The 26,574-nt window shown below is 42.2% G+C and overlaps 1 protein-coding gene across 1 annotated transcript in view; it reads right to left on the minus strand.

Moving 5' to 3' along the window:
• The window catches only part of DNAH14 (dynein axonemal heavy chain 14), a gene marked incomplete at both ends in the record, with an annotated part of 395,029 nt that overhangs the window by 13,729 nt on the left and 354,726 nt on the right, over positions 1–26,574 (minus strand). The window contains 8 exons of the mRNA XM_080698700.1: positions 2,798–2,994; positions 4,352–4,518; positions 6,882–7,081; positions 11,203–11,400; positions 16,031–16,258; positions 20,623–20,725; positions 24,131–24,341; positions 25,722–25,878. Of these exons, the coding sequence (XP_080554826.1) occupies positions 2,798–2,994; positions 4,352–4,518; positions 6,882–7,081; positions 11,203–11,400; positions 16,031–16,258; positions 20,623–20,725; positions 24,131–24,341; positions 25,722–25,878 (1,461 nt within the window). The remainder of the gene's footprint in view (positions 1–2,797; positions 2,995–4,351; positions 4,519–6,881; positions 7,082–11,202; positions 11,401–16,030; positions 16,259–20,622; positions 20,726–24,130; positions 24,342–25,721; positions 25,879–26,574) is intronic.

The raw sequence follows: 26,574 nt of genomic DNA on the forward strand, positions 1-26,574 counted from the left end.
CCAATTCTCTGTCACCTCCAGCCCTAGGCAACCAAGAATGTACTTTCTAACTCTTCTGGACACGTCATGGAAATGAATCCTGCAGTGTGTGGTTTTTGTGACTGCCCTCTAATACTCAGCATGGGAATAGCGGCTGTTCGCGAGGTTTATCCACACAGCTGATTTAATAGAACCCCATAGACTGGATAATGAAGAACAGGTTTATTTGGCTCAGGGTTCTGGATGTGAAACCCAGACTTTACCATTGTGATATCCTAACTATTTTTGCACATGTCTCTTGATATCCATACCCAAAGGCTTACATTCTTTTTCATATAGTTGAGATCATACTGTGTATGCCATTTTGAATTTTTAAAAAATTCTTTATTCACATAATAATAAGCAGCTCTCCTTCTCTACAATTGTACAAGTTATAACATTTGTTTAAATTGGTTTAGTAGTTACCCTGGTAATTACAACATGCAGAGTTAATTTGTCAAAGTCTAAAGGTCATTCCAAATCTTATTTTCCTTCTTGACATTCCCAACCCTGGCAAACATGTTACTGCTGACTTCTTATTCTTGGCTTTTTTTGGGGGGACAGTATTGGGACTGAACCCAGGTGTACTCTACCACTGAGCTGCATCCCATCCTCTTTTATTTTTTATTTTGAGATAGGGTCTTGCTAAATTGCTAAGGGTGGTCTTGAACTTAGCAATCTTCTTGTCACTGGGATGACAAGTATGTGCCACTGTGTTCAGCTGGAATTCTTAAATCTATCAGTTCTAAAAATCTCTTTGCTTCTGTTTTCACTCTTTATATTTTAGTTTTTGAAACGGGTCTCACTGAGTTGCAGAGGGCCTCAGTGATCCTCTGGTCTCAGCCTCCCGAATGCTGGGATTACAAGCGTGCGTCACCACGCCCGGCTTCGCTCCTGTTTTTTTACTTGTGGCCTCTGCTCTGTCTTCTGTCTTCTTGGAACATCAGCTCTGCCTACGTGGGCTTCTCACTTCGCCCTTGGTGAGACTCAGCTCGTCTTTGACGTTTCCCATCCTTTCATCTCTCTGGCTGCATTCTGAATAAATTATTCGGATCTCTTTTCTGGTTTATAGTTCTCTAATTCTCTTTTTAGCAGTGTCCACTCTCCTAGCAAGCTTGTTCACTAAATTTTAATTTGTTTATTACGTTTTTTCATTTCTGGAGGCCAATTCTTTTCAAATCTGCCATCATTTCTAATAGTTTCTTAATATCTGAAGATGTATAGCTTGATTACACCTTTTTATTCTTTTAAACATAGTAAGTTTTGTGTTGTAATCTGTGTCTGGTAATTTGAATGTGAAGTATTTAGAATCAGTTGCACTACCATTATTTTTGCTGTGGTTATCACATATTGTTTTCACATACGCATGGCTACTTTTGATTGATTATTCATCTCATTTGCACAATTTTTGCAGGATTCTGGGAGGCTTAGATGGAAAGGTTCCTCTTCTGGAGCAGTCTCGTGATTGCTTTTCCAGGCGTACTTGACACTCAGTTTGGGCTACAGAGTGATTAGGGGCCACTTGTTCACCATGGCTCAGCAATGGGTTTTCTGTTTCCTGTCCCTACCCCTGTCATTGGTGCTCAAAAGCAATCCTGCAGAGCCCTGGAGGCTGGAGTAAAAGGATGGGGGTTCCCTCTAGTTCACCTACAGTGGGAGGGTGTAATGCTTTGGGGTAAGCATGTTTTTTACTAGGTACCTCACCTTGGGTGGGATTTAGAATTGGCTCCTCCCCAACTCCAACCCTCCAACAAACGAACCTGGATTAGCAAATGTTTTTTGAGCAGAACTTTCTGTAGGCACTGCCTAGCTTTCATGTTCTTGCTTTCTCTTAAGTTTTGACCTGTTAATTAATTCACTCTCCTATTAGCTTTTTTGATGCATCTAGTAATGTTAAAGTTCTTTTAATCAAGCATTTTAAATTATTATCATTGCAGGTTGATCCAAAGAAGAAAAGACTACCCTTGTATAAATTTAACATTTTATATTAACTAAAATATAAATGTTATAAAATAGTACAACATAAAATATAAAATTATAACCTTTTCTTTCATACACAAGGCCATTAAATCTCCTTCATACAAGATAACCACAGTCATCCATGCTTTTCCTTCTAAAATGTTTGTGTTTCATGAATCAAATATATATCTGCATAGGCATGTTTGTTTTTACAGTTTTCTAAAACTTAAGAAAAAATCCAGAGAGCTGAGCATGGTGGTGCACGCTTGTAATCCCAGCATTCGGGAGGCTGAGACAGGAGGATCCGGGTTTGTGGCCAGCCTCAGCTACTTAGTGAGGCCCTTTGCAACTCAGTGAGACCCTGTTTCAAAATAAAGAATAAAAAAAAATAGGGCAGGGGTTGTAGCTTGGAGGTTGAATGCCCCTGGGTTCCATCCCCTGACCCCCCCCCACAAAAAAAAAGAAAATAAAAAGAAAAATCAATAAGGTATCTTGGAGCGCTTTCCATTCAGCACATACCTTACCATTTGATGAACCATATTTTAGGTAACCAGATTCCTATTGATAGATATCCAAATTGTTTTCAGATTCATGCTGTTATATACAGTCTTGTGGTAAACCACTCTAAGATAAATTTAAGTAGAATTGCCAAACTATCCTCTAAGAGGTTTTACTAATACACACCCATACCAAAACTATGCCAGCATTTTAAAATAATCACATAATATTTCATCATCTAGATGTACCAGAGTTAACTAGTCCCTGGAACCTGGACAGTTTTTTCAAGCAAGCAAGTAAATAGGAAGTAGTAGTTGCTTACCTGCCACAATGTGGGCACTCTCATATTGAGGAAACATTCGTATATATCCTCCAGTTCTTGACTGAGAATGTTTTCTCCTTTTATAGCAAGTTGAAGGTCTTTTAAAGATTTGTGTATGACAGATAATAACTTATTAAATCGTACTATTTCTTGGTTCAAAAATCTAAGCAAGACACAATGGATTAGGGGATCGTGGCCTGGATAAAAAAAAAAGATAAAACTTTGATAATTAGATTAAAAAGCTTTTAATGGAAGGACATATATCTTTGAAAGTTAAAGAAATCACATGTGTCTTGACCAAAGGCTCATAAACATTTTCTGTAGAAGTCCAGACAGCAGGTATCTTAGGAGCTGTGGACCATACCATCTCTAGCAGCTACCCCACTCTCCTCTTGTGTTATGGATGCAGGCACAGACAAGATGTGAGTATGAATGGCTGCATCCCAACAAAACTTTATTCACGGGCACTCATATTTCAATTGCATATAATAGTTACATGTCACAAAGTATTATTGTTTCAATTTTTCAACCATTAAAAATATAAAAAACATATTAGTCTGTAGGCTGGACAAGAGGCTGGAGAAAAGGTTGAATTTAGCCAACCTTAAATGTTATATGTGCCACTGTGGTTATTTAGCCAATGGTTAAATGTAAAATGAAAAACACACCCATAGAGATTTCTTGCTTATCCAATGTTAGAATATACTTGCTTAGATGACTCTGATACACTAGGTGATATAGTCTTACAGGACGACCATGTGTAGTAGTGGTCTGCCATTGACCTAAATGTCATTATGTGGTGCACGACTGTTTTTGATAGACTATTGCTAAATATTTGGTTCCAAAATGAACTTTTTAAAAAGGTGAGAGTATGAAGCCAGGTATGGTGGTGCACGCTTGTATTCCCAGCAATTGGGAGGCTGAGACTGGAGGATCGTGGTTTGCGGACAGTCTCAGCTACTTAGTGAGGCCCTCCACAACTTAGTGAGACCTTGTTTTAAAATAAAGAATAAAAAATAGGGCTGGGAGTGTAGCTCGGAGATCAAATACCCCTGGGTTCATCCTTAGACACGCAAAACAAAACAAAACAAAAAATAAAACAAAACCAAAAAAAGAGGTGAGAGTATGGATGTGAAAGTTTGAACTCAGAAAATTGCTGCAGTCCAGGAACTTGCCCCTCAGAGCTGGGCCTGGAACAACTCTGGGCCCTGCAGGACCTGCTTTTACCCCTTAGCCTCTCCCACCAGAGGACCCAGCTCAGCCCCGCTGTCTCAGATGCTGTTCCAGAGAGCAGAGGGGAAGGAGCCAGGGGACAGGGACCCAGAAGCTTTTAGAATCTCTGGAGCAGAGCTGACTCTTTCTTGTTGGCTGCGTTTATTATTCACATTGGGTCTCAGCGCCTTCACGGCTGCCATTCCCCAAACGACGGTGTCGTTCATTTTCTTCTCTGCTCCCCATCTCTTGGAGAGATGGAGGCGGAGGGAGATCTAGACTCATCTTGCTCAGCCTTTTCGCGGCTGTGCTACTTTTAAGTGGCTCAGGGCTTGCGCTCACCCTGGATCTTGGTGAAGAGAGTCTCCCAGATGGGGCTGGACATGATGAACTGCAGTGTGTTTGGTCCTCCGGTCCCAGCACACTCTTCTTTCTCCACGGTCAGAGGCAGCCGCTTTAGCATGTCGGACAGAATTTCCATCACCAGCTCGTCATTACTCTGTTTTGGACTGTGAAGGAAATCATGAGAGTGAGCTACGGACCTGTGGAGTGGAGGAGTGCCTCTGCTCCCACCCACTGGGAAGGGAAGCAGTTCCGAGAACCACCTGCCTGAGAGGCGGAAGGCTGTACAGACACCGTGCAGTGCACTGGCCCTGTACTTCACAGAGGAGAGAACCGCCCGGTGCACTTTAGATGCCCTGTGGACTTGTGCATTTTCAAGTTTTCTTAGATTCCCTTAAAAACCATTTGTCATCTGCATGCCTGTGCGTGAGCACTGGAGGGTAAGTAGAGGAACTAGACGGCAGGCTGAAGTGACTAGCAGGATTCAGCTGCTGGTCAGATTCCTCTGTGCGCACACGGGCTGCCCGAACGTAAGTTCTGTGTGTGAACAGGTCTGGGCGAAGCTGTGATACCACGCACACTGTCAAGCCCGAGGGCAGGAGGGCTTTGGAACCCTTCTAAAGAGGACGAAGCCAGGGCCCAGGGTGACAGGGGCTTCCTCCATAGTCCCTGAATGTGTAGCGAATGGGCTTCTCTTCTGGGCTCCCTCTCTCCATTGCTCTATTTACTAGGAGGGACTGGTTTTTCACTGGACACTCCAGGTTTCTTTTCACACAGCCAGGTGAATGTCATCTTTTAAGGTAAGTGCTAGTCTTAAGGCCACAGCTGTGGATTTCACCCTGCACTGCTGCTTCCAGCTCACAGACTGCCCGAGGTAATTTGTTTTCTTATTTTGCCATCACACTTCGTGTTTGACTTCAGAGTTGGGCCTCTCAGTAGAATTCATGGAAAGTGGCTTTAAGTAATTCAAAGGGTCAAGAAGTATCCCCTGCATTGAATGTGGCAGATATCCAAATGAAGTCTCGTAGACAGGTTTCCAGTATGTGTTGAGCAGGAGCAGGAGCCTCCCCAGTCACCGAAGGACGTAATAACCATATTTACAATGCTTATTAAAGGCAGTTCTTTGAAATCATTACACCTCCCTCTGGTGTTTTTGGTGAGTACTACTAACAGTAGAGAACCAGTCTTTAGAAGCACATGATTTACAGAAAATGCAACCTGCTGCTGTGTGGACAAGCTGGGGCCCCACCTTGGTGGTATTCTCTGTGCATGACTTTCCTTATATGAAGCAGTGGGAGTTCAATTATGTTTATTTTGTGTCAGGATAATGACCAAATAACCAATCAAAGCCATAGCCAGAATTCAATCTGGTGTGTGTGTGTGTGTGTGTGTGTGTGTGTGTGTGTGTGTGTAGTGCTGGGGATTGAATCCAGGGCTCTCTACCTTTGAGCTACACCCCCAGCCCTATATTTATTTATTTATTTATGAAACAGGGTGTTGCTGGGTTGCTGAGAGTTTTGCTACTTGGTGAGGCCATCCTTGAACCTGCAATCTTTCTGTCTCAGCCTCCTGAGTACTGAGATTACAGCATGTGCCACCATGCAAGCTGCAAATGTTTAATTAAGTCTATAAATGGGATGAAATGTTATTCAAGGACCTTATAAAATGATTGTTAGAACATGTTAGGCTTACATATTAAGCAACTAGGTTTCTAAGCTGAACTCAATTGCATAAGGAACTCTCTGGACTCTCAGCAATTCTATGGGGTTGGCACTAATATTACCTCTGATTCAGGGAGGAGGAATTGGAGAGAAAGAATTCATTGGCTTCCTCAAGTTCACAAAATCAAGTGAAAGCTGGGATTTGAACTCAGGGCTAGTTAGGAAGGCAGATTGGAAGAAGGACTATGTGTGTGACCTATTTTCTGAGCAGCTATGAAGGAGCACCCTAAGAGATGTCTGGAAACAGCTGGGTGTCTTGTTAGGAAGAGAAGAGAGGGATCATCCTTCTGGTAATCAAACCACTGGGGGCTTGAGCATACAGTGCTGACACCAGTAAGTTTTGTCTTATGTTATGGTCAGAGGCTGAGGAAGTGTAGGAACTTGGGTTAGACGTGTTACAACAGCCTTGGTGGGCAGACAGATATTATTCTCACTTGTGGATAAAGATAGGGAAACAGCATGCCTCAGATCTAGCGAATAGAGTGTAATGCATGCACATCTCTGGATGCAGGGCTAGTTGCTCTGGAAAACACTGTCCCTTTGCTTATTCTAAGGCTTAGCACTTTCTGTCTTATAGAAGAAAATATGCACATTTCACATTCAAAGATATTCATTTAAAAAGATCACTCATCAGGTACAGCTCAGCCACTCATTCAGCATACATTTATTGAACAGTTACTATATTCCTGGTGTGTGGGTGTGCACTTGCTTGGCCTCAGTTGCAGAATTTAGTTTGTCTACCATAAGGCTATCCTTTTCTATGAATTCTCTACTGTATCTGCACTCACAGTCTCCCGGTGCTTTCTTACTTGATCATGAGGGTGAGCGTGGTGGTTTGTGGTTGCAAGGTAATGAGGCTTTCGACAAACTTCTGGCTCTGGTTCTCCCTGCAGCTCCTTGTGGCCTCAGGGTGTATCCCTAAGACTTCGGGGGAGTCCTCGTCAGGTAAGGTCTGGATCATGTGGATGTAGTCCTTTATGCTTGCAGATCTTGGTACTGGTTGACATATCTGAAAATATTACCATTTTGTTAAGTTTTCCCTGAGTGAGATATCTTTCAGTAATGCATGAAGATTCTTTGTGAAACTTTATGCAGAAGGTTTTTCTTATTTGTATGTAGTATATTCTAAATACTCTATTAAAACATCTGGGCCGGGTGTGGTGGCCCATGCCTGTAATCCTAATACTTAGGAGACTGAGACAGGAGGACCACAGGTTTGTAGCCAGCCTCAGTTACTAAGGCCCTCTGCAAATTAGTGAGACCCTGTTTCAAAATAAAGAATAAAAAATAGGGATGAACTAAAATAGGGCTGGGGATGTATCTTGGATGTAGAATATACTTAGGTTCAATATCCAGTACCACATACACACATACAAAAATAAAAAACAAAAAACAAACATTTGGGACTACTGTATTGTAAAGTACACATGACATATATAACTTTGTTTTGGGACAAGAGAGAAAGAAAGGGGTAGCCAAGCGTGGTGGTGCATGCTTATAATCCCAGCATTTGGGAGGTTGAGACAGGAAGATTGCGGGGCCTTTGCAACTCAGTGAGACCTTATTTCAAAAATAAGAATAAGCCGGGTGTGGTGGCGCACACTTGTAATCTCCGCGCTTGGGAGGCGGAGACAGGAGGATCACGCAGGTTCGAAGCCAGCCGTGCTGGCCTAAGAGACCCTGTTTCAAAAATATAAAATAGGTGTCTGGGAGTGTAGCCCGGAGGTAGAAGGCTTCCAGGAACCCCAGTACCACCAAAAAAAAAAAAAAAAAAAAAAAAAAAAAAAAAAAAAAAGAATAAAAAATAGGGCTAGGGGGTATAGTTCAGAGGTAGAATGCCCCTGGGCCCAGATGCTCAAGGCTGGGTCTCCAGTCTGTGGGGCGATGGGAGGTTGTGAACTCTTGACGAGGTGGGGCCTGGCAGAAGGAAGCGACATCGCTGGGGTGCATCCTTGAAAAGGTGTTGGCACTCCTGTCTCTTCCTGTCCCTCTCTCTCTGCGTCCAGGATTCTGTGAGGCGATGCCTCCTCCACGGTGCACTCCTGCCGTGACGCACTGTGCCATCAAGGCCCAAAGCAACGTGCAAAGGACCGTGGACTGAAAACGCTGACACGGGAACCAAATGAGATTATCTCAGGTACCTGCCACAGCCGTGGAAAGCTGCCTAACACAAATATTAAGAATAACTGGCTGGGCATGGTGGCTTGTGCCTGTAATTCCAGTACTTGGGAGGCTGAGACAGGAGGATCACAGGTACTCTCAGCAACCTAGCAAGACCCTGCTTCAGAATAAAAATGAAGCGGGGCGTGGTGGCGCACGCTTGTAATCCCAGCATTCAGAGGCCGAGACCAGAGGATCTTGGTTTGCGACAGCCGCAGCTACTTAGTGAGGACCTCCGCAATTCAGTGAGACCCGGTTCCAAAATAATGAATAAAAAATAGGTCTGGGGGTGTAGCTCGGAGGTCGAATGCCCCTGGGTTCCATCCCCAGACCCGTAATAAATAAATAAATAAATAAATAAATAAAAAGAAGATTGGAGGTGTAGCTCATAGCTCGAAGGTAGAATGCTCCTGGGTTCAATCCTCAGTCACGCACACACAGACAAAAAGACCAACTGATCACTGACAAGTAGGAAAATGCATTGTTCATGTGGTTGTGTGGTCAGGAAAGCGTGTGGTGAAGGCTTCTTGATATCTTCAAGGAAACATTGGAGAATCAGTGAGGCTTAGAAGGAAACAGCAAATAAGCCACTGATAAAAAGTATTTCTTGGCCGGGCGTGGTGGCGCACGCTTGTAATCCCCGCGCTTGGGAGGCAGAGACAGGAGGATCGCGCAGGTTCGAAGCCAGCCCCGCTGGCTTAGGAGACCCTGTTTCCAAAAAATAAAATAGGCCTGGGAGTGTAGCCTGGAGGTAGAAGGGCTTCCAGGAACCCCAGTACCACCAAAAAAAAAAAAAAAAAAAAAAAAGTATTTCTTGCACAAGAAGCTAAGATTATGGCAGTGAACAGGAAAAGCTGGAAAGCTGAAATTGCCATACACTATCTAGTGTTTTAAAGCAGCTAAACAATTGAAACATATGAGTTAGAAATACACATTTCTGACACTGCTGTAACTCAGCCAGTGCAGTTGTATGCTGTATGTACTGAATGCCTACTCACCTATGCAAACTTAATAATTTATATACAGAAAGCATACAGGTTGTACTTTTTGGTCAGTGTAAAGGACTTTTTTTTTTCCTTTTTTAATACTAGGAATTGAACCCAGGGGCATTCTAACTCTGACTTATACCTCTGGCCCTTTTTATTTTTTATTTTCAAACAAGGTCTCAGTAAGTTGCCAAGACTGGCCTCAAACCTGTGATCCTTCTGTCACAGCCTCCCAAGTACTTGAATTATAGGAGTGTGCCATCATGTCCAGCTAATTTAAAGAATTTTTTTTGTGTGTGTGGGTCTGGGAATGGAACCCAGGGGCATTCGACCTCCAAGCTACACCCCCTGCCCTACTTTTTATTCTTTATTTTGAAACTGGGTCTCACTGAGTTGCAAAGGGCCTCACTAAGTAGCTGAGGCTGGCCTTGAATGCAATCCTCCGGTCTCAGCCTCCCAAATGCTGGGATTATAAGCATACGCCACCATGCCTGGCTTAATTAAAAGGATTTTTTTTTTTTTGGTGGTACTGGGGTTCCTGGAAACCCTTTCTACCTCTGGGCTATACTCCCAGACCCATTTTTATATTTTTATTTGGAAACAGGGTCTCTTAAGCCAGCGAGGCTGACTTTGAACCTGCGCAATCTTCCTGTCTCCACCTCCCAAGTGCGGGGATTACAAATGTGGGCCACCATGCCCGGCTAATTAGAAGGATTTTAAAGGGTAATTTTATCTTAAGGGTTGACTTTAAGCTCCAACTTTACTAAAATGCTACTTTAAACAGTCTCTTAAAAAACAAAATTAGAAAAAAACCTCATAGCTTTTCCTGTCTTAGCGAACAGTGTATAAAAGATACAATTTGCCAGGTGTGGTGGCACACACCTGTAATTCCAGTACTTGGGAGGCTGAAACGAGAGGATGGCAGGTTCAAGGTCGGCCTCAGCAAGTAGTGAGACTATCAACCCAGCAAGACCCTGTTTCAAAGTTAAAAAAAAAAAAAAATCGGGCTACAGGTGTATCCTGGAGATATAATGCCTCTGGGTTCATCCCCAAGAGCACACGCACGCGCGCACACACACACACACACACACACACACACACACATATACAATTCAATGTCTTCTTGTTAGGGTCATCGATACAGACTATTAAGACCCACTCTCTGGCACTTTTGCCATATTGTCCTTCTGTCCATACTCCAACATTAGGCAGCCACCCTGGACACAGCCTCTGCTCTCTTTGATGATCCATTGCTCATGTCACACTCATGATGCCCTGCCAGGCATGGCCTCCCTTCCCATCTGCTGTCCCTCTTCTCTACCCAAATTTCCACCCAGAGAGATTTACATCAGGCCTGGCCACCACACTATGAGCTGCAGAATTTGTGCCTCAATTTGGAACCTCTGGCAGGGCACATATGCTGGTGTCTAACCTGCAGCTTTCTGCTCACGCAGGTGGAGACCTCCATGGAGGATGGAGGCTGAGGGATGTGGGTGGTGAGAGGGGATAGAGGACAAAAGACAAGGAATCTTACTTTGTGATGCTTGTGGTAGAGGCAGAATTCTTGAGCTTCAGTTCTGCTGTGTACTAGATGTATGTGCTTGCACCCTGTAGACCTCAATTTCCTTGACTTGTAAATTGGGAATAATATCTATTTGACATGATTGTTTTGAGTATTCAATGAGAAACACATATACACTGACATGGGATAGTTTATGTAATGATGTCGTTCACCTATGCTTTGTACTTTGTACTCTAGGCTCTCAGAGGGAATGGACATTTCTTTTCCATCATTTTACTTACAGTGCTATGATTACTAGAGCAATGAGTGAATTACTTTCATAATACTGTTCTGAAAGTTAAATAAAGCCATTAGGATGAACATGAAAATTTAAGGGTGTATTTTAAATAAGCATTTAGTTAAAACAACAACAGCATTTAGTTAAAACAATTGAGTAATATAAGAAGATAAATTATTTCTAACCTCATCACAAGAGAAACTGAAGTCATCTTTCAGCACCTCAGGATTAAAGAATTTGTAGAGTACGGTCTTCAAGCACCGTTTGTCCCACTTGTCAGTCACCCGGCCGCCATAAATCACTTCTCCAACCAGGTAGCGCAGGGCTTTCCATGGAATTTCAGGCTGTTTGCCTAGGATATCTCCCAACACCTTTATGGAAACCTTCAGAAACCCCATGAGGCTTTATTATTTCAGAATATGTTTTCAGCTTAACTGACATTTTAACATAAACTCAACATAACAAAATCAACAACTCCCAAACATCTATGTATCTATTCTCTGTAAAAATAGAAATAGCAAATGAAGTAGGATATTCACTCTTACCCACTATTTCTTTTTTGTTAGGACATTGAACCATTTCATTCTTATTACTTCTTTGAATAGACAAAACAGCACATGACACTGAATTAATGTATTGAAGAATAAACAAAAGGAAGTTAAGTTTTACCTTACCCGTTCCTACTCTACGCATTGGACCCTTCCTTTTTTGGTGGTGCTGGGGATGGAACGCAGGGACATTCTTGCCCAGCCCTATTTTTTTATTCTTTATTTTGAAGCAGGGTCTCACTGAGTTACAAAGGACCTCGCTAAGTAGTAGCTGAGGCTGGCTGCAAACCACAATCCTCCTGTCTCAGCCTCCCAAATGCTGGTGGACCCTCTCTTTTGAGGCCACCATTTATAGCAATTACTTTGGTGTCCTTGTAAAGATATTCTATGGAAGCCAGGCGTGGTGGTGCACACTTGTTATCCCAGCATTTGAGAGGCAGAGGCAGGAGGATCTGGGTTCGTGGCCAGCCTCAGCTACTTAGGCCCTTTGAAACTCAGTGAGACCCTGTTTCAAAAATAAAGAATAAAAAATTGGGCTGGGGGTTGTGGCTCGGAGGTAGAATGCCCCTGGGTTCCATCCCTAGTACTGCAAAAAAAAAAAAATATATATATATATATATTCTGTGCAACTGCACACAAATAAGTAGAATTAATTCCTTCTCAAACTTCTTCCCTCCCACCTTTTCCTCTTTTTCTTTCTTCCTTTTGACCCTCCCTCTGTCTTCCAGCTCTCATTTCTCTGTCCCTCTTTTCATCTGTCTTTGTTTTCCTGTCTTTTTTGTTCCCAAAATATGCTGTGGGATTGGCAGTTGAAAACATGTATTGGACTTCCAGCTGAGATGGTGGTGGCCGTATTCCTCTGAGAAACCCTGGACCCTGGATTTTGGTTTAATATCTGTTTGGGACAACATACAGAGACATTTCCAGTTATGACTTCCTATCTAAAATTAAGAGAGAAGAGATGGACCAAGATGGCGGCGGTGGCCAGTATTTGGGAGAGGCAGACAGATCCAATCCAATCCACCTTGAACTGTTGAAGAAATCTCCCCAAAAGTAAACTGCTCCTGCCCTACATGCTCAGGAATTCTAGACAACAATACTATGTAAGAAAAATGTTCGGGGCATGTTGGAGGGAGCCCTGCATGCCTGGGCCGGGCCCGCTGCGCCACCCGTCCCAGGAGGCCTTGGCGCTCATGGCAGCCAGGCTCCTCTACGCAGTGCTGGAGACTGTGGTGTGCTTGGAGCAGCAGATCCCACTCTCCGTGGTGAAGCTGTGGGCCTCTGCCTATGGAAGGGAGACAAAATTCATTGCTGCTACACACACACACACACACACACACACACACACACACACACATATATATGGAAGAAAAAATGGGAACCTCTGTAGATACCCTGCCCACGGTGAAGGGGACTGGAACCTGCCGCACAGCGAGGCTGGGATTGGGGCCAGCGAGGCCAGAAATGGAGCCTGCAGTTAAGAAGGTCCAGGACTGGGGACTGCGGGGCTGGAGCCTGCTGAGCAGTGAGGCCGGTGCCGGGGCCTGCAAGGCTGGTTCCGGGGCTACTGCACAGCAAAGGGCCAGCGGGTCCCTGCAATCGTGTGGTCAGGAAGCTTCACCCCATCTCCCAGCAGATTCCCACATCCAACTGACCTCTATTAAACTGGGTGTGAGTGGATCATCTCACTCACCTTCTGGGGGTCAGGATTTCAACAAATGGAAATCAGTGTGGAAAATAAAAGGACTTACAAGGAAGAGATAAACTGAAATTGATTGGATGTATCTATGTTCATAGCTGCACAATTCATCATTCCCAAACTTTGGGACCATGTGTACATGGGGCCATGTGCACAGTGGGATTTTATCCAGCCATAAAGGATAACAAAATTATGGAATCTACAGGGAAATGTTACAAAAAAAAAAAAAGAAATCAGATGCTCTCCCTAATATATAAAAACTAGGGAGAAATGGCTTATAGGAGGAACTCTAGATGAAGGGGCCCTACAGAGGAGCATTTAAGGTGAACTATCTGAGGGGATGAAGGGGGAAGATGGAAACTCTTTAAAGCACATGATGTACTTGAACACACATGTCAAAGCCAATCACTAAATCAAGCAAGGGAAGGAGGAAGGGGAGGGAATGAGATGGGCATTGGATAAGGGCTAATTGGGTGATGTGGACATGCATATCTCCATAATTTTTTTATTCCATGAAAATTTATGACTACAATGCACCAATAAAAAGTAAAAAAAAAACAAAAAAGAAAACATGTATTGGCTATTGTTGTTCAGTAGGTGAAACAGCTGCATGAAAGAATTTCTTACCATTGTACCATTATCTCTGCAGTGCATCTAAGATGCCGGTGTACACTTGCTTTTCATAACTGTAGGTTCTGTATTTGAAGATTCAGCCAACCATAGATTAAGAATATTTTTTTAAAAAATTTCAAAATATTTGTATTGAATAGTTACAGACTTTTCTCCTTGTCCTTGTTCCATAAATAGTACAGCATAACAACTATTTACATAACATTTACATTGTGTTAGACATTATAAATAATTTAATAATTTAAAAATATATGAAAGAATATTCATAGGTTATGCAAATACTATCTCATTTTGTAGTATAAGAGACTTGAGTACCCGACTTTGTTAGAGTGTATTATTCTTTATATTCACTGCTAACATCTATTAATATATAGAATTTTTATATCTCAAGTCCTAAATGAAAATGGTCTATAGCTTTTATGTATATTATCTTTATATAAGTTATAAGTTTTATAAAATAAACCTGGGGGGAGTGATCTACTTTTTTGAAGGAATGGAATACTGTAAACAGTATTACCTGTTACAGTTCAGAGGAAAGTGACTTGTAAAATTCTGGTGTCATCTGAATGTCTTTTATGACAATTGGTTGACCCAAAATTTCTGTTTCTTTTTAGTTAATTTTTTTTTTTTTTCAGTTCTGGTTCTGGGGATGGAACCCAGGGGCATTCAACCTCCAAGCTACACACCCTTTTTTATTCTTTATTTTGAAACAGGATCTCACTGAGTTGCAGAGGGCCTCACTAAGTAGGTGAGGCTGTCGGTGAACCACGATTCTCCGGTCTCAGCCTCCCGAATGCTGAGTACTTGGGAAGCTGAGACAGGAGGATCGTGTTCGCAACCAGCCTCAGTTACTTAGTGAGGCCCTTTTTAACTCAGTGAGAGCCTGTTTCAAAATAAAAAATAAAAAATAAGGCTGGGGGTGTAGCTCTGATATAGAATGCCCCTGGGTTCCATCCCCAGTACCGCAAAAATAAAAGTCTGAAGGAGACATGGAGAAAACACTGAAGGTGACCCACCCAGGTGACTCTAGGTGATAGAGACAGGATCAAGATTCTCCCAGGAAAGTTTTAAAATCTGCTCTACCATATAAATTAATGGACAATCAAGGCTTCAGTGTTCTATGCTCAAAGTACAAGTGCAAGAAAACTTGGGAAAATTTTAAATGAGTATGACTACCTGTCTAGCAACAAAGAAAACACCCAACAAAAAAAAGCACAACTAGAAGGTGCTGTATAGAGAGTAGTAAAGAAAGACAATTAAGATACATCCCGTCCCCCAATGGGCCAAGCGATCTCTCTTGCTTTAAATAAGGAGGAGCTACTTAGAAGCATTTTTATAGCGATATATATGTGCCAGGACAGTTCTGAGTGCTTGACTTATATGAACTAGTTTGCATCTTAGGATGGTCCTGTGCAGTGGGCACTGACCGCTGCTCCCCTTCCACTCTCTGTTTCACTGAGGGAGCTAAGACCTAGAGAGGTTATCAGCTTGCCCAATAGATTCAGTACGTCCACAGCTGTAAGTGGTGGAGCTATAATTTGACTCCAGGAAAGCTGGCTTCAGACTCCACGTTTTGTTATTTTTTTATTTGGTGGCATTGGGGTTCCTGGAAACTCTTCTACCTCTGGGCTACACTCTCACTACCTATTTTTATACTTTTTTATTTGGAAACAGGTTGTGCTGGCTTTGAACCTGCGTGATCCTCCTGTTTCCGCCTCCCAAGCGCGGGGATTACAAGCGTGTGCCACCACGCTCGGCAGACTCCTTTTTTTTTTTTTTTTTTTGCAGATCTGGGGATGGAACCCAGGGACATTCAACCTCCGAGCTACACCCCTGCCCTATTATTTAGTCTTTATTTTGAAACCGGGTCTCACTGAGTTGTGGAGGGCCTAAATAGCTGAGGCTGTCCCTAAACCGTGATCCTCTGGTCTCAGCCTCCCGAATGCTGCGATTACAAGCTAGCGCCACCTGGCTAGACTCCATGTTTAAACGTTAGCCTTTATTACCCAGTTAGAGTTTATTTTATTTTTTTCATTTCATGTAAAACACTTAGTATTCATGTAGAACACATTGTAGGCTCTGAGTATCTTACTGGTATTCATTTGTTATTGCTTGTTTTGAAGAGACCACACTCACCTCTAAGTCTGAAGAAATAAATTTATAAGCAATATTCCAGCCAAATGTTCCATAATTTTTTCTTTCGTTGATCACAGCATTGAAAAAACAGAGGCTGAAGAGAATTTTTTTCCACCACTGTCCACAATCGGAATTTTCAAATGTCTCTTCTGTCACCTCTCCACTCCCACCATATCCAAACATCTGAAGCAAATTATTTTTCAATCCCTGGGGAGATTCCACGGCAATCTTTAAAACAGATGTGAATGAAGATGGCGTGTGAACACAGAGGAGGCCCTGGGCCTGGAGGGAATTCTTCCGTAAAGCTAAGACTGGACTGTTCAAGATTTACTGGCAAATCAAGAGTCTTGTGTTTTTCTTTTGTCATTTGAAAACTTTTCTAAAAGGAGCATTTCATATTTTCTACATTGCTCAACTTACATTTTAAAATGAGAAGCGCAGCATGTGAGTGCTTTTGCACTCCTGTTTGGGAAGTACAGGGTTTGGAAAGGAAAGCATTTTAGAACGTTTGACAATGGTGGATCCTGGTAATACAAACTTACCTATCCATGGCAGCTAGGTGACTATACCCAGGCTGCACCATCTTCCTCTCCATAAGAGGAGGAGGCAGAGACAGGAGGTGTCAAGTCAGGAAACAGGGCACCAACGTGACTTACAAAAGTATTCAGGAATTATTCATATTTTAAAAAGAGAATGATATTTTGATGTGTTACTAAATTGTTTTGATTCCATTGCAAATTCATTTGGTTGACTTTTGTTGCTGTTGTTACTGAGGATCTACTACATCCCCTTGCTACAACCCCAGCCCTATTTTATTTTTTATTTTGAAACAGGCTTTCAGTTCCTGAGTGCTTTGCTAAACTGCTGAAGCTGGCTTTGAACCTGCAGTCCTTCAGTCTCAGCCTTCCCAAGTACTGGGATTACAGGCCGCACCACCATGCCCGCTTCAGTTGGTTGATTTCTTAACTACAATAATTGAAATGTGAGAGACTGAGATGAGGTGGAGAGGGAATCAGCTGGAGGCCTTTTTTTTTTTTTTTTGAGAATGTGGCTGTTAAACCTGAAACCATAGTTTGAAATGTTAACTTTCTTGCACAGTTTACAAACACAGACACAGACAGACAGACAGACAGACAGACACACACACACACAATGTAACTGCTTTCTATATTCATTGGCAAATAAGAAAACCTGTGTAACATGCAGCATGTATAACAATTGTATGATTATATACATATGTCAGTGTGTGTGTGTGTGTGTGTGTGTGTGTGTGTGTGTGTGTGAAAGAGAGAGAGAGAGAGAGAGAGAGAGAGAGAGAGAGAGAGAGAGAGAGAAGAGAGAAGAGAGAAGAGAGAAGAGAGAAGAGAGAAGAGAGAAGAGAGAAGAGAGAGATCTGGATCCCAGGTCAGACTGATTATTTACTCACAGAGCTGCTCACATCCTTCCCCCCATGCTCCAGTACGCCACAGGTGATGTGGGGGCCAGAGGCATCCATGGAAAGTGAGGTTTGTATTCCAGGAGCGGTCTTAAAGTTCCTAAGTTGAAGCTTATACAGAATGGTTGGGGTAGCACCCCTCCCTCCCCTTCAGTTATATCTACAGCTATAGATACATCCATCCATTTGTATGGCCTGGAGTGCAGGCAGTGGCTTTAGTTTTATACCCTTGAAATGCAGGTGAGTGGCTGCAGGAGAAGAAGGCACTCCCTTGCATCTGGTACCTTTGAGAATGTGAGCAAATGCTGGGCAGGCCTGGGAAGTGCACAGCAGGTGAGATGCTTCCTGTTGTTCTGGCACATTTGCCTTTCAAAGATCCTTTAGTGCAGGCTGCCAAGGACCTTGGTGGGGAAAAGCCTGGCTGCACAGAAACCAGAGCACATTCAGAGTATTGTTTTCATTGTTTTGCTATGGCTAATTTTTTTTTTTTTTGGTACTGAGATTGAATCCATGGGAATTATACCTTTGAGATACACCCAGCCCTTTATTTATTTATCTTTTGCTTTTGAAAACAGGGTCTCGCTAGGTTGCTGAAAGTCTCACCATTACAGAGGCTGTGTCTTTGAACCTGCAACCCTCCTGTCTCAGTCTCCCAAATACTGGGATTACAGGTGTGAGCCACTATGCTTGCCTACGGCTGTTTCTTTCAAGAAACTCCTTCTCATGTCCCATGTTGTCTATAAGGAGCACATCTAAAGGGGAAAATGAGAAAGAAGAAAGGGAAGAAGTAGAGAAAGAGATGAAGGGAAGAAGGACAGGGCAGGAATGAGGGTTAAAGGAAGAGGGAGGGAGAGAGGCTTGCTTCTTAGTGACAGCATTCTATTTTTCTATTTCATCATATAAATACACCATAATGTATTTGGCCTTTTCCTGGAAGTGGGTCATTTGGTCAAATTATATGAAATTTTATAAGCCCATCTCTTTCTATATACACACACATCCATTTTTTTTGGTGTGTGTGTGTGTGTGTGTGGTACTGGAGTTCCTGGAAGCCCTTCTACCTCTGGGCTACACTCCCAGACCTATTTTTTATACTTTTGGAAACAGGGTCTCTTAAGCCATCGAGGTTGGCTTCGAACCTTGTGATCCTCCTGTCTCCGCCTCCCAAGTGTGGGGATTACAAGTGTGCGCCACCACACCCGGCCACACACATCCATTCTATCATCCATCCATCCATCCATCCATCCATCCATCCATTCTCTTTTGGTTTAATCTCTTTTTGATATTACCTTGTCAGTATTGTATAAGAATGATTATTTTAGTGCCCTTAACAGCACTGGCCATATTATAACTATTTTTTTTTTATGTGTGTGTGTGTGGTCCTGGGGATGGAACCCAGGGGCATTCTACCTCTGAGCTTCACCCCCACCCTTATTTTTTATTCTTTATTTTGAAACAGGTTCTCACTGAGTTGCAAAGGGCCTCACTAAATAGCTGAGACTGTCTATGAACTGTGATCCTCCTGTCTCAGCCTCCCAAATGCTGGGATTATAAGCATGTGCCACCATGCCTGGCTATCATAACTATTTTTAACCTTTGTTTACTTGATGGTATCTTGATTTGTGTTTCTCTGATATCTAATGGCCAAACCTTGAGATTTTTTCATGTGTTTTTATCTCCTGCATCTTTTTCTCACTTTTGTGGAATATTAACATCTTCCTTAATTATTTGTACATGTTCTTATTCATACATTAGAAAAGTTGTAGCTGGGTCTGGTGATGTGCATCTGTCATCCTAGTACCTGAGAGGCGGCACCGGAGGATGGCAGGTTAGTGGCCTGCCTCAGCAACTTAGTGAGGCCCTCTACAACTTAGTGAGACCCCGCTTCAAAATAAAAGAATAAAGTAGGGCTGGGGGTGTAGTTCAGAGGCAGGATGCTCCTGTGTTCAATCTCCAGTACCCCCCCACGCTTATATTGACAGGGTCTTGAAGAGTGAAATTAAGGACAATGGACCTAATTCAAATAAAATGCCCCCTTGAAGCTCTCGTCCCTCTCTGCTACCCTTCTCTCTCCTGCCCCGACACCCCTAATTCCCCAGGGCCCCAGTCTTGGCTGAAGAGGAGAGGCTATTCCAGATCAGAATCTGCTAGACTGTGGGAGACATCAAGACATCTGAAGTCTCAGACCGAGAGTTTTGAGTTTCTCTAATTCATGTTCCTTCTGCTCCAGGGCACAGCTGCTGGGGAGTGGTTCTGGGTAAATGTGCACAGGAGAGGAGAAGAGCGGGGAAGCAGAGGGAGAGGGACAAGCTCCTAGTTTCAAGGGCAAATCTGATTCATCCTCAGGGAAGACTGGGGCTCTGTCAGGAAGTGGCTCACCCCCTGTTTTTCTCTATTCTATTCCAGTCCTGTTAAGGCTGGAAGTGTGTGTGTGAGCATGTGTCCAGGCGTAGCACTCTGTCTACACCACTGGTCAATTTCTAGGCTATTAGGACGCCATCTCTTGGACAACTGGACCCTCGTTTAACAGAACTGACCTTAGTATTTATTCAACCTCAATGGTGGATATGAGAGCTCACAGATAATCCTTAATTAGGATTTATCAATAAATAATTTTAGTCATTTTTTTGGTGGTACTGGGAATGGAACCCAGGGGCATTCTATGTCTGAGATATACCCCTCAGTCCTATTTTTTTTTTTTTTTAAATTTTGAAACAGGGCCTTACTAAGTTGTGGAAGGCCTCATTAAATTGCGGAGGCTGGCTGCAGACGTGATTCTCCTGTCTCAGCCTCTCAAGTACTGGAATGATAGGCTTGTGCCACTGCACTTGGGTGCACTTTTCTTCTTAATTCAGAATGATAAGGCCAGGTGTAGTGGCCCACACTTGTAATCCTAGTACTTGGGAGGCTGAGACAGGAAAATCACAGGGTTGTAGCCAGCCTCAGCTACTTAGTGAGGTACTCTGCAACTTAGTGAGACTCTGTTCAAAATAAAAGAATAAAATAGGGATGGGTGTGTAGCTTGGAGATAGAATGCCCCTGAGTTCAATCTCCAGTACTGCCCCCCCAAAAAAAATCAGAATGATGAATGCACGGTGATTTACATTCAAATAGGGTTTCCCAGTCAATATTAAAATCTGTTATATTTTGTTCTTACCTTTATACCCTTTTGAAGAATAGAAACTGGGAAAGAACTATCTGACTTTGAGCTTAACCACAGCCTAAACTCAGGGTCTAAAGTCACATCTGATCTGGTAAGTCTGAAAAACAAAAAATTTATAAATATTTTAACATAAAAATTTTAAACGTTTTAGACTCATAGCATTTCAATATTTGAAGTGACCTTATGAATAATTCTAATACCAAATACGTTATATTAACATAATAGACTTCTTGCTGCACAGAATTTGTACAAAACATCAATTTGCACTGTGTGTGTGAGTGTGTGTGGGGTTACTAGGGATTGAACCCAGGGGTATCTACCTCCTAGCTACACACCCATCCCTATTTTACTTTGAAAATTGGTCTAGTTAAATTGCTGATGCTGGCCTTGCGCCTGCAATCTCCCTATCTCAGTCTCCCAAGTACTGATATTACATGTATGTGCCACGACACTTGACATCAGTTCACATTTTTATATTATTATTATTATTATTATTATTATTAATTTTGGTGGTACTGGGGATGGAACCCAGGCACCTTCTACCTCTGGGCTACACTCCCAGACCTATTTTATATATTTTATTTGGAAACGGTCTCTTAAGCCAGCTGAGGCTGGCTTCAAACCTGCACGATCCTCCTGTCTCAGCCTCCCAAGCGCGGGGATTACAAGCGTGCGCCACCACGCCCGGCTCAGTTCACATTTTTAGAAAGTAACTTTTTCATTTGGGTGTGGTGATGCACGCTTGTAATTTCAGTACTTGGGAGGCTGAGATAGAAGGATCACAGGTTTGTGGCCACCCTCAGCAACTTGTGAGGCCTTCCGCAACTTAGTGAGATTCTGTCTCAAAATAAAGAATAAAATAGAGTTGGGGTATTGCTTGGAGGTAGAATACCTCTGGGTTCAATCCTCAGTACCACCCCACCCCCACAGACACACAAAGTAGCTTTTCAGCCAGGTGTGGAGGCACAAACCTGGATTCCCAGTATTTGGGAGGCTAAGACAGGAGGATTGCAGGTTTGAGGACAGCCTCAGCAAGTAATGGGACTCTCATCAAACTGGAGAGACCCTGTTTCTGGGTCTGGGGATATAACTCTTTCTACCCCAGAAGTAGAATGCCCCTGGGTTCAATCCCCAGTACCACCCCACCCCTACACAAAGTAACTTTTCCTCGCTCAAAGACAAAAAGATTATTCTCTGTCTGTCTTCCTCTCTCTCCCTCTCACTTTTCTCCCTTCCTCCCTCCCTCCTGCCCCTCACTCATTTTTAAATCCCTGGAAGGAGTTACAAGTTAAAAACAAAGTGAAGAGTTCCACAGTTACATTTGTGAAAATTGAACATGAAAGTGAGTGATGATAGTAGCAGATCATAACCCGTCAAGTAAGAAGAGGACCAATGAGCGCATCCTGATATAAATAAGTAAGCAGATAGAAAGAAACTTGTTTTCCTATAGTAGAATATCATTAATATGTTTTTAAATAAAATACATCTTTACATCTCTTCTAGCTCTTTACATAGCTTTTAGATCTTTACATATCTTCTAGCTTAATATTTTTCCTCCTAGCAAGATATCATATTTCCTTAGCTCCTAGATTTAAAAAATATTTCCTCATATTTTCTTCTCTCACTATAGTGCTCGTCTCAAATGTCTAAAGGCTTAATTTAATAAAGAAAGGTAAATTTCTTTTAGTCATACTCTGATTATATTGAAAGTACAAATATATCTCTTATTAAGGCTTTCAAATTCTGTTCTGGGTAACATTTTTCCTAATTTCTTTTGCCTTTTTGATGATCCATTCCTGTCTGCTATTAGATATTTACTCTGTAAATTCTGTTACAGACTGTATGAGGCCTGTGCGGTGCCTGCAGTGCCTGCAATGCCACTTGGAAAATAGCAGATGCCCTCTCAAGACTGTACCTGAATCATGAAGTGAAAGATGTGTTAGAAATTGTTGTGTGTTCTCCAAAGTCTACATCTACTGATGTCACATAACTAAGGAGTGCTTATCTTCTGCTTCTCTCAAGTGAAGAAGAAACACTTTTCAATATTTTTTAAACTGTTACAAGAACAGAAAGAAGTCTGAGAAGAGGATGGTGATTTTAGGAAAGTCCCTTGAAAATTTAAGTCAGACAGTTCCATTTTAGTTTTATAGTTTCTGTACATATACAGAAAGCATAAACAGAACAGAAAGAAGAGACCCTCATTTAGACACTTTTACTCTACAGTATTGGCGAAAGTAAAGCAGACAGAAAAGCAAGGAGGAACACTATACAATGTAATTGGTTCATGCATTACTAATTCTACACATTTTTAATTTTTCAGAGTTTTATCAATCAATTTTCAAATACTTCCACTGCAAACAAGAAAACTGAACCTATGGAAAATGAACCAGAGAAAGTCAGAAGAGATACTAAATATTTGCTATTAGACAAATTATTGAAAGTATGGATATTTTTTTTTTTTTTTTTTTTTGCGGGTCTGGGGATGGAACCCAGAGGCATTTGACCTCCAAGCTACACCCCTGCTCAAGTTTTTATTCTTTATTTTGAAACAGGGTCTCACTGAGTTGCAAAGGGCCTCCCTAAGTAGCTGAGGCTGTCCGCAAACTGCGATCCTCCGGTCTCAGCCTCCCAAATGCTGGGATTACAAGCGTGCGCCACCACGCCCGGCGAAAGTATGGATATTTCAATATGGATGTTATACTCTGCTGTTTGGAATCATACAGAATATTAAAACCAGGTTATTGTTGGGTGCGATGGCACATGCCTATAATCCCAGTGTTTGTTAGGCTGAGACAGGATGATTGCAGGTTTGAGGCGAGCTTCAGCAACTTAGTGAGACCCTGTTTCAAATAAAAAAATTTTAAAGGGGCTGGGGATGTAGCTCAGAGGTAGAAGTCTCCTGGGTTCAATCTCTAGTATACAACAAAAACAAAAAACTCATGTTATTAAAACCATATAGTAAGCCAGGTGTGGTGGTGCATGCTTGTAATCCCAGTACTTGGGAGGCTGAAACAGCAGCTTCGAAGCCAGCCTCAGTTACTTAATGAGGCTCTCAGCAACTTAGTGAGACCCTGTTTCCAAAGAAAGTATAAAAAATAGGCCTGGGAGTGTAGCCCAGAGATAGAAGGCCCCTGGGTTCCATCTCTAGTACCACAAAAACAAACACAACCATGTACTTATCTACACTCAGAACACATAGTGCATGAATGTGCAGGCATATCTATCTATTGAGATTGAGAGTTTGAGGAGAGAACAAGAGAAGGCGATAAATTAAAAAAAAACAAAACTAAATAAATCGATTTTCCTAATAAAATCACGTGTGTTCTTAGTGTAGTTTTCAAGTTCTTGAAAAGAACCCACATATGTTTGATAGCATAAGTTTCCTTTGTGTTCCAACAAACTCTTTTGTCATTGTTAATGCACAGTATACCTTGCTGTTTCCAGGCTGACTCTCTAGTTTTGATAATTAATCTGATTCTTATAAGGAAATATGAAATCTTACGATTCCACGATGGCACAAAGTCTGGGCATGAAGGATGCTGCGAGGTGGCAGTTCTGCAGGAAGACCCACTGCTGACTTTTGGTTAGGGCCTTAAAAATGAGATCTTCTGCTTTAGCTGCCTGGCCACGGCCCAAGGAAATCATGGTCACGTGATCTGTTGTCCCTTTTAACTCTTGTGCAAATCTCAGGAGAATACTGGTGAAATCGATCCCTGTGTTAACAATGTGGAAAGGTACAGAAACTGTAAGCTCAGTTAGTGCTCTCTCTCCCTCCCTCCCCCTCTCTCTCTCTTTTCCAGTACTGGGGGATGGAACCCAGGGGCATCTAACTCCAAGCTACACCCCCTCCAAGCTACACCCCCAGCCCTGTTTTTCATTCTTTATTTTGAAACAGGCTCTCACTGAGTTGCAAAGGGCCTTACTAAGTAGCTGAAGCTGTCTGCGAACTGCCATCCTCCTGTCTCAGCCTCCCAAGCGCGGGGTGCGCCACCACGCCCGGCTCAGTTAGTTCTTTTAAAAGACACAGCCCAGCATTTACTGAGTGGTGGTTGGAGAAGATGTAGCCAAAGTGGGAAGACTATAGGTTTTGGAATTAGAGCCCAGAGTTCAAATTTTGTCTCTGTCACTTCCTAGCCTTGTGACTTGGGCTTTCTAACACAGGGGGAGGATAATATCTAATCACAGCAGCATTGTCTGGTTGTCTACTCCTGCATTTTGTCACTTTCTCCTCTGTAGCTATAACCCAGTGTTGCTTAAGATGGCTTTGGACCTGGCTAAAATATTTAGCCATGTTTAGCCAAGCTTGAAGTTAGGTATGGACAGACAGGTTTGGGGAGGAAATACTTTGCAAAACCTTGGATATCTCCTTAAAGAGAGGAGATAGGACCTTCTTCCTTTCTTCCAATATGTTGTTTAGAACATGAGAAAATGGCTGGAGACCCAGCCTACATTTTGGGCCATCTTCAAGGAAGGAACACCACCTATTCTGGAGTGTGTCAGGTACATAGTCAAGTGCTTTACATGGAAACGTTTCAGGAGAGAAAGTCTCCAGAAGAGACACTTTGGCTGAGGTGTTTGCCTAATGGAATCTAAGTTTGAAAATGGCAAATTCTAAAGATATATTTCATTTGGAGACTATAAATATAAGAAACAAGGAAAATATTTCCTGTAGAAACTAAGGGTTTATAAAGACAAGAAAAAGAGAATCATTTGGAGTTTTGAGGAACACAGGGCCAATTTCTGACAGTTTCAAAATATATTTTTGCACAAGTAGACGTTAATTAAAATACCTAATGAAAGTGAGGGAAATCCCAAATTTCAGATCAATATTATGTGTTTAGAAGGTGTTTTATGCACAGAAAATTAGGACTGATTCTTCCCTATTTGTGAATCTGAGAAGTTTTATTCCTCTTTGTTCTTTTACATTTTTAGAAAGATTAATTCTCAGTATACTTTAAAATTTTAATTAATCCCTTTTCCAAAATGGGGATACGAGACTATTCTAAATACAGAATGACCTGACACAGAATCTACTTCTCCATATCTTTTGATTGATAGTGAATCATCTCCTTCACTATCCACAAAGAGCTTACCATGGGAGTGAATAAGGATGACTGGGGTTTTGGCAGTGGATTCTTCATATGATTCTTTCACATTAATTCCAGTTCTGTGAAGAAATTCACTTCCCATTTTTTCAGTTACAAACATTCTCACTGAATTCTTTAAGTGTTCTGGTCTCAGGATTTTTATCTGAAAAAGAAAACATGGTAGATAAAGTAAAACTGAAAACCACCCAGGGGAATATTGCTCATGGTAAAATTAAATAAAAGTAAGCACTTCTGATCTTGCTCTCCATTCAGAGCTTTCTGGTGTTTCCCACGGGAGAGGGTCGATGCACGATGGAGGGACTGCACCGCACTCCTGACTTACATGGCCCTCCTGGTGTCAGGGCCATTGATGCCCCTTCTCTTCTCAGAGGGTGATCTTGCTTTGGATGTAAAGGTCCAAGTTATGCTCACCTAATTCTGCAAGAAGAGACCTTCCCCAGGTTTCTCGCTGCCCTGCTGTCCATATTTAGAGCAAAAAGACACCATGGTGCCGGGGCATGAAAGTCTAGGACAACCCAACCAGAAGAGTAGTTAATCTGCCATTAGTAAAATGAAAACAAGTGGTGCCGTCTTTATAAGTTTAAGCCAATAGAGCATAGGTCTGAAACGAACTCTAGGTGGACTGAAAGATCGTGGAAGCAGTATCTATGTAGTAAGCAGAGAGAGGTTCAGGGTCTGTAGGAATTCTTTGAAAATTTCAGAGAAAAGAACCTTCCCATGAAAACTGTTCAGCATACAAGCCACTTATGTTCCATGTTTTTTATAGAATGATCATGAAATACATCCTGAGCGTGTTCAGTATCTTCATTGCATAAGGCAAAGCAGAACGTGTCTGTGA

Source organism: Muscardinus avellanarius, assembly GCF_963383645.1.
Source record: "Muscardinus avellanarius genome assembly, chromosome: 7".
NCBI classification, from domain to species: domain Eukaryota; kingdom Metazoa; phylum Chordata; class Mammalia; order Rodentia; family Gliridae; genus Muscardinus; species Muscardinus avellanarius.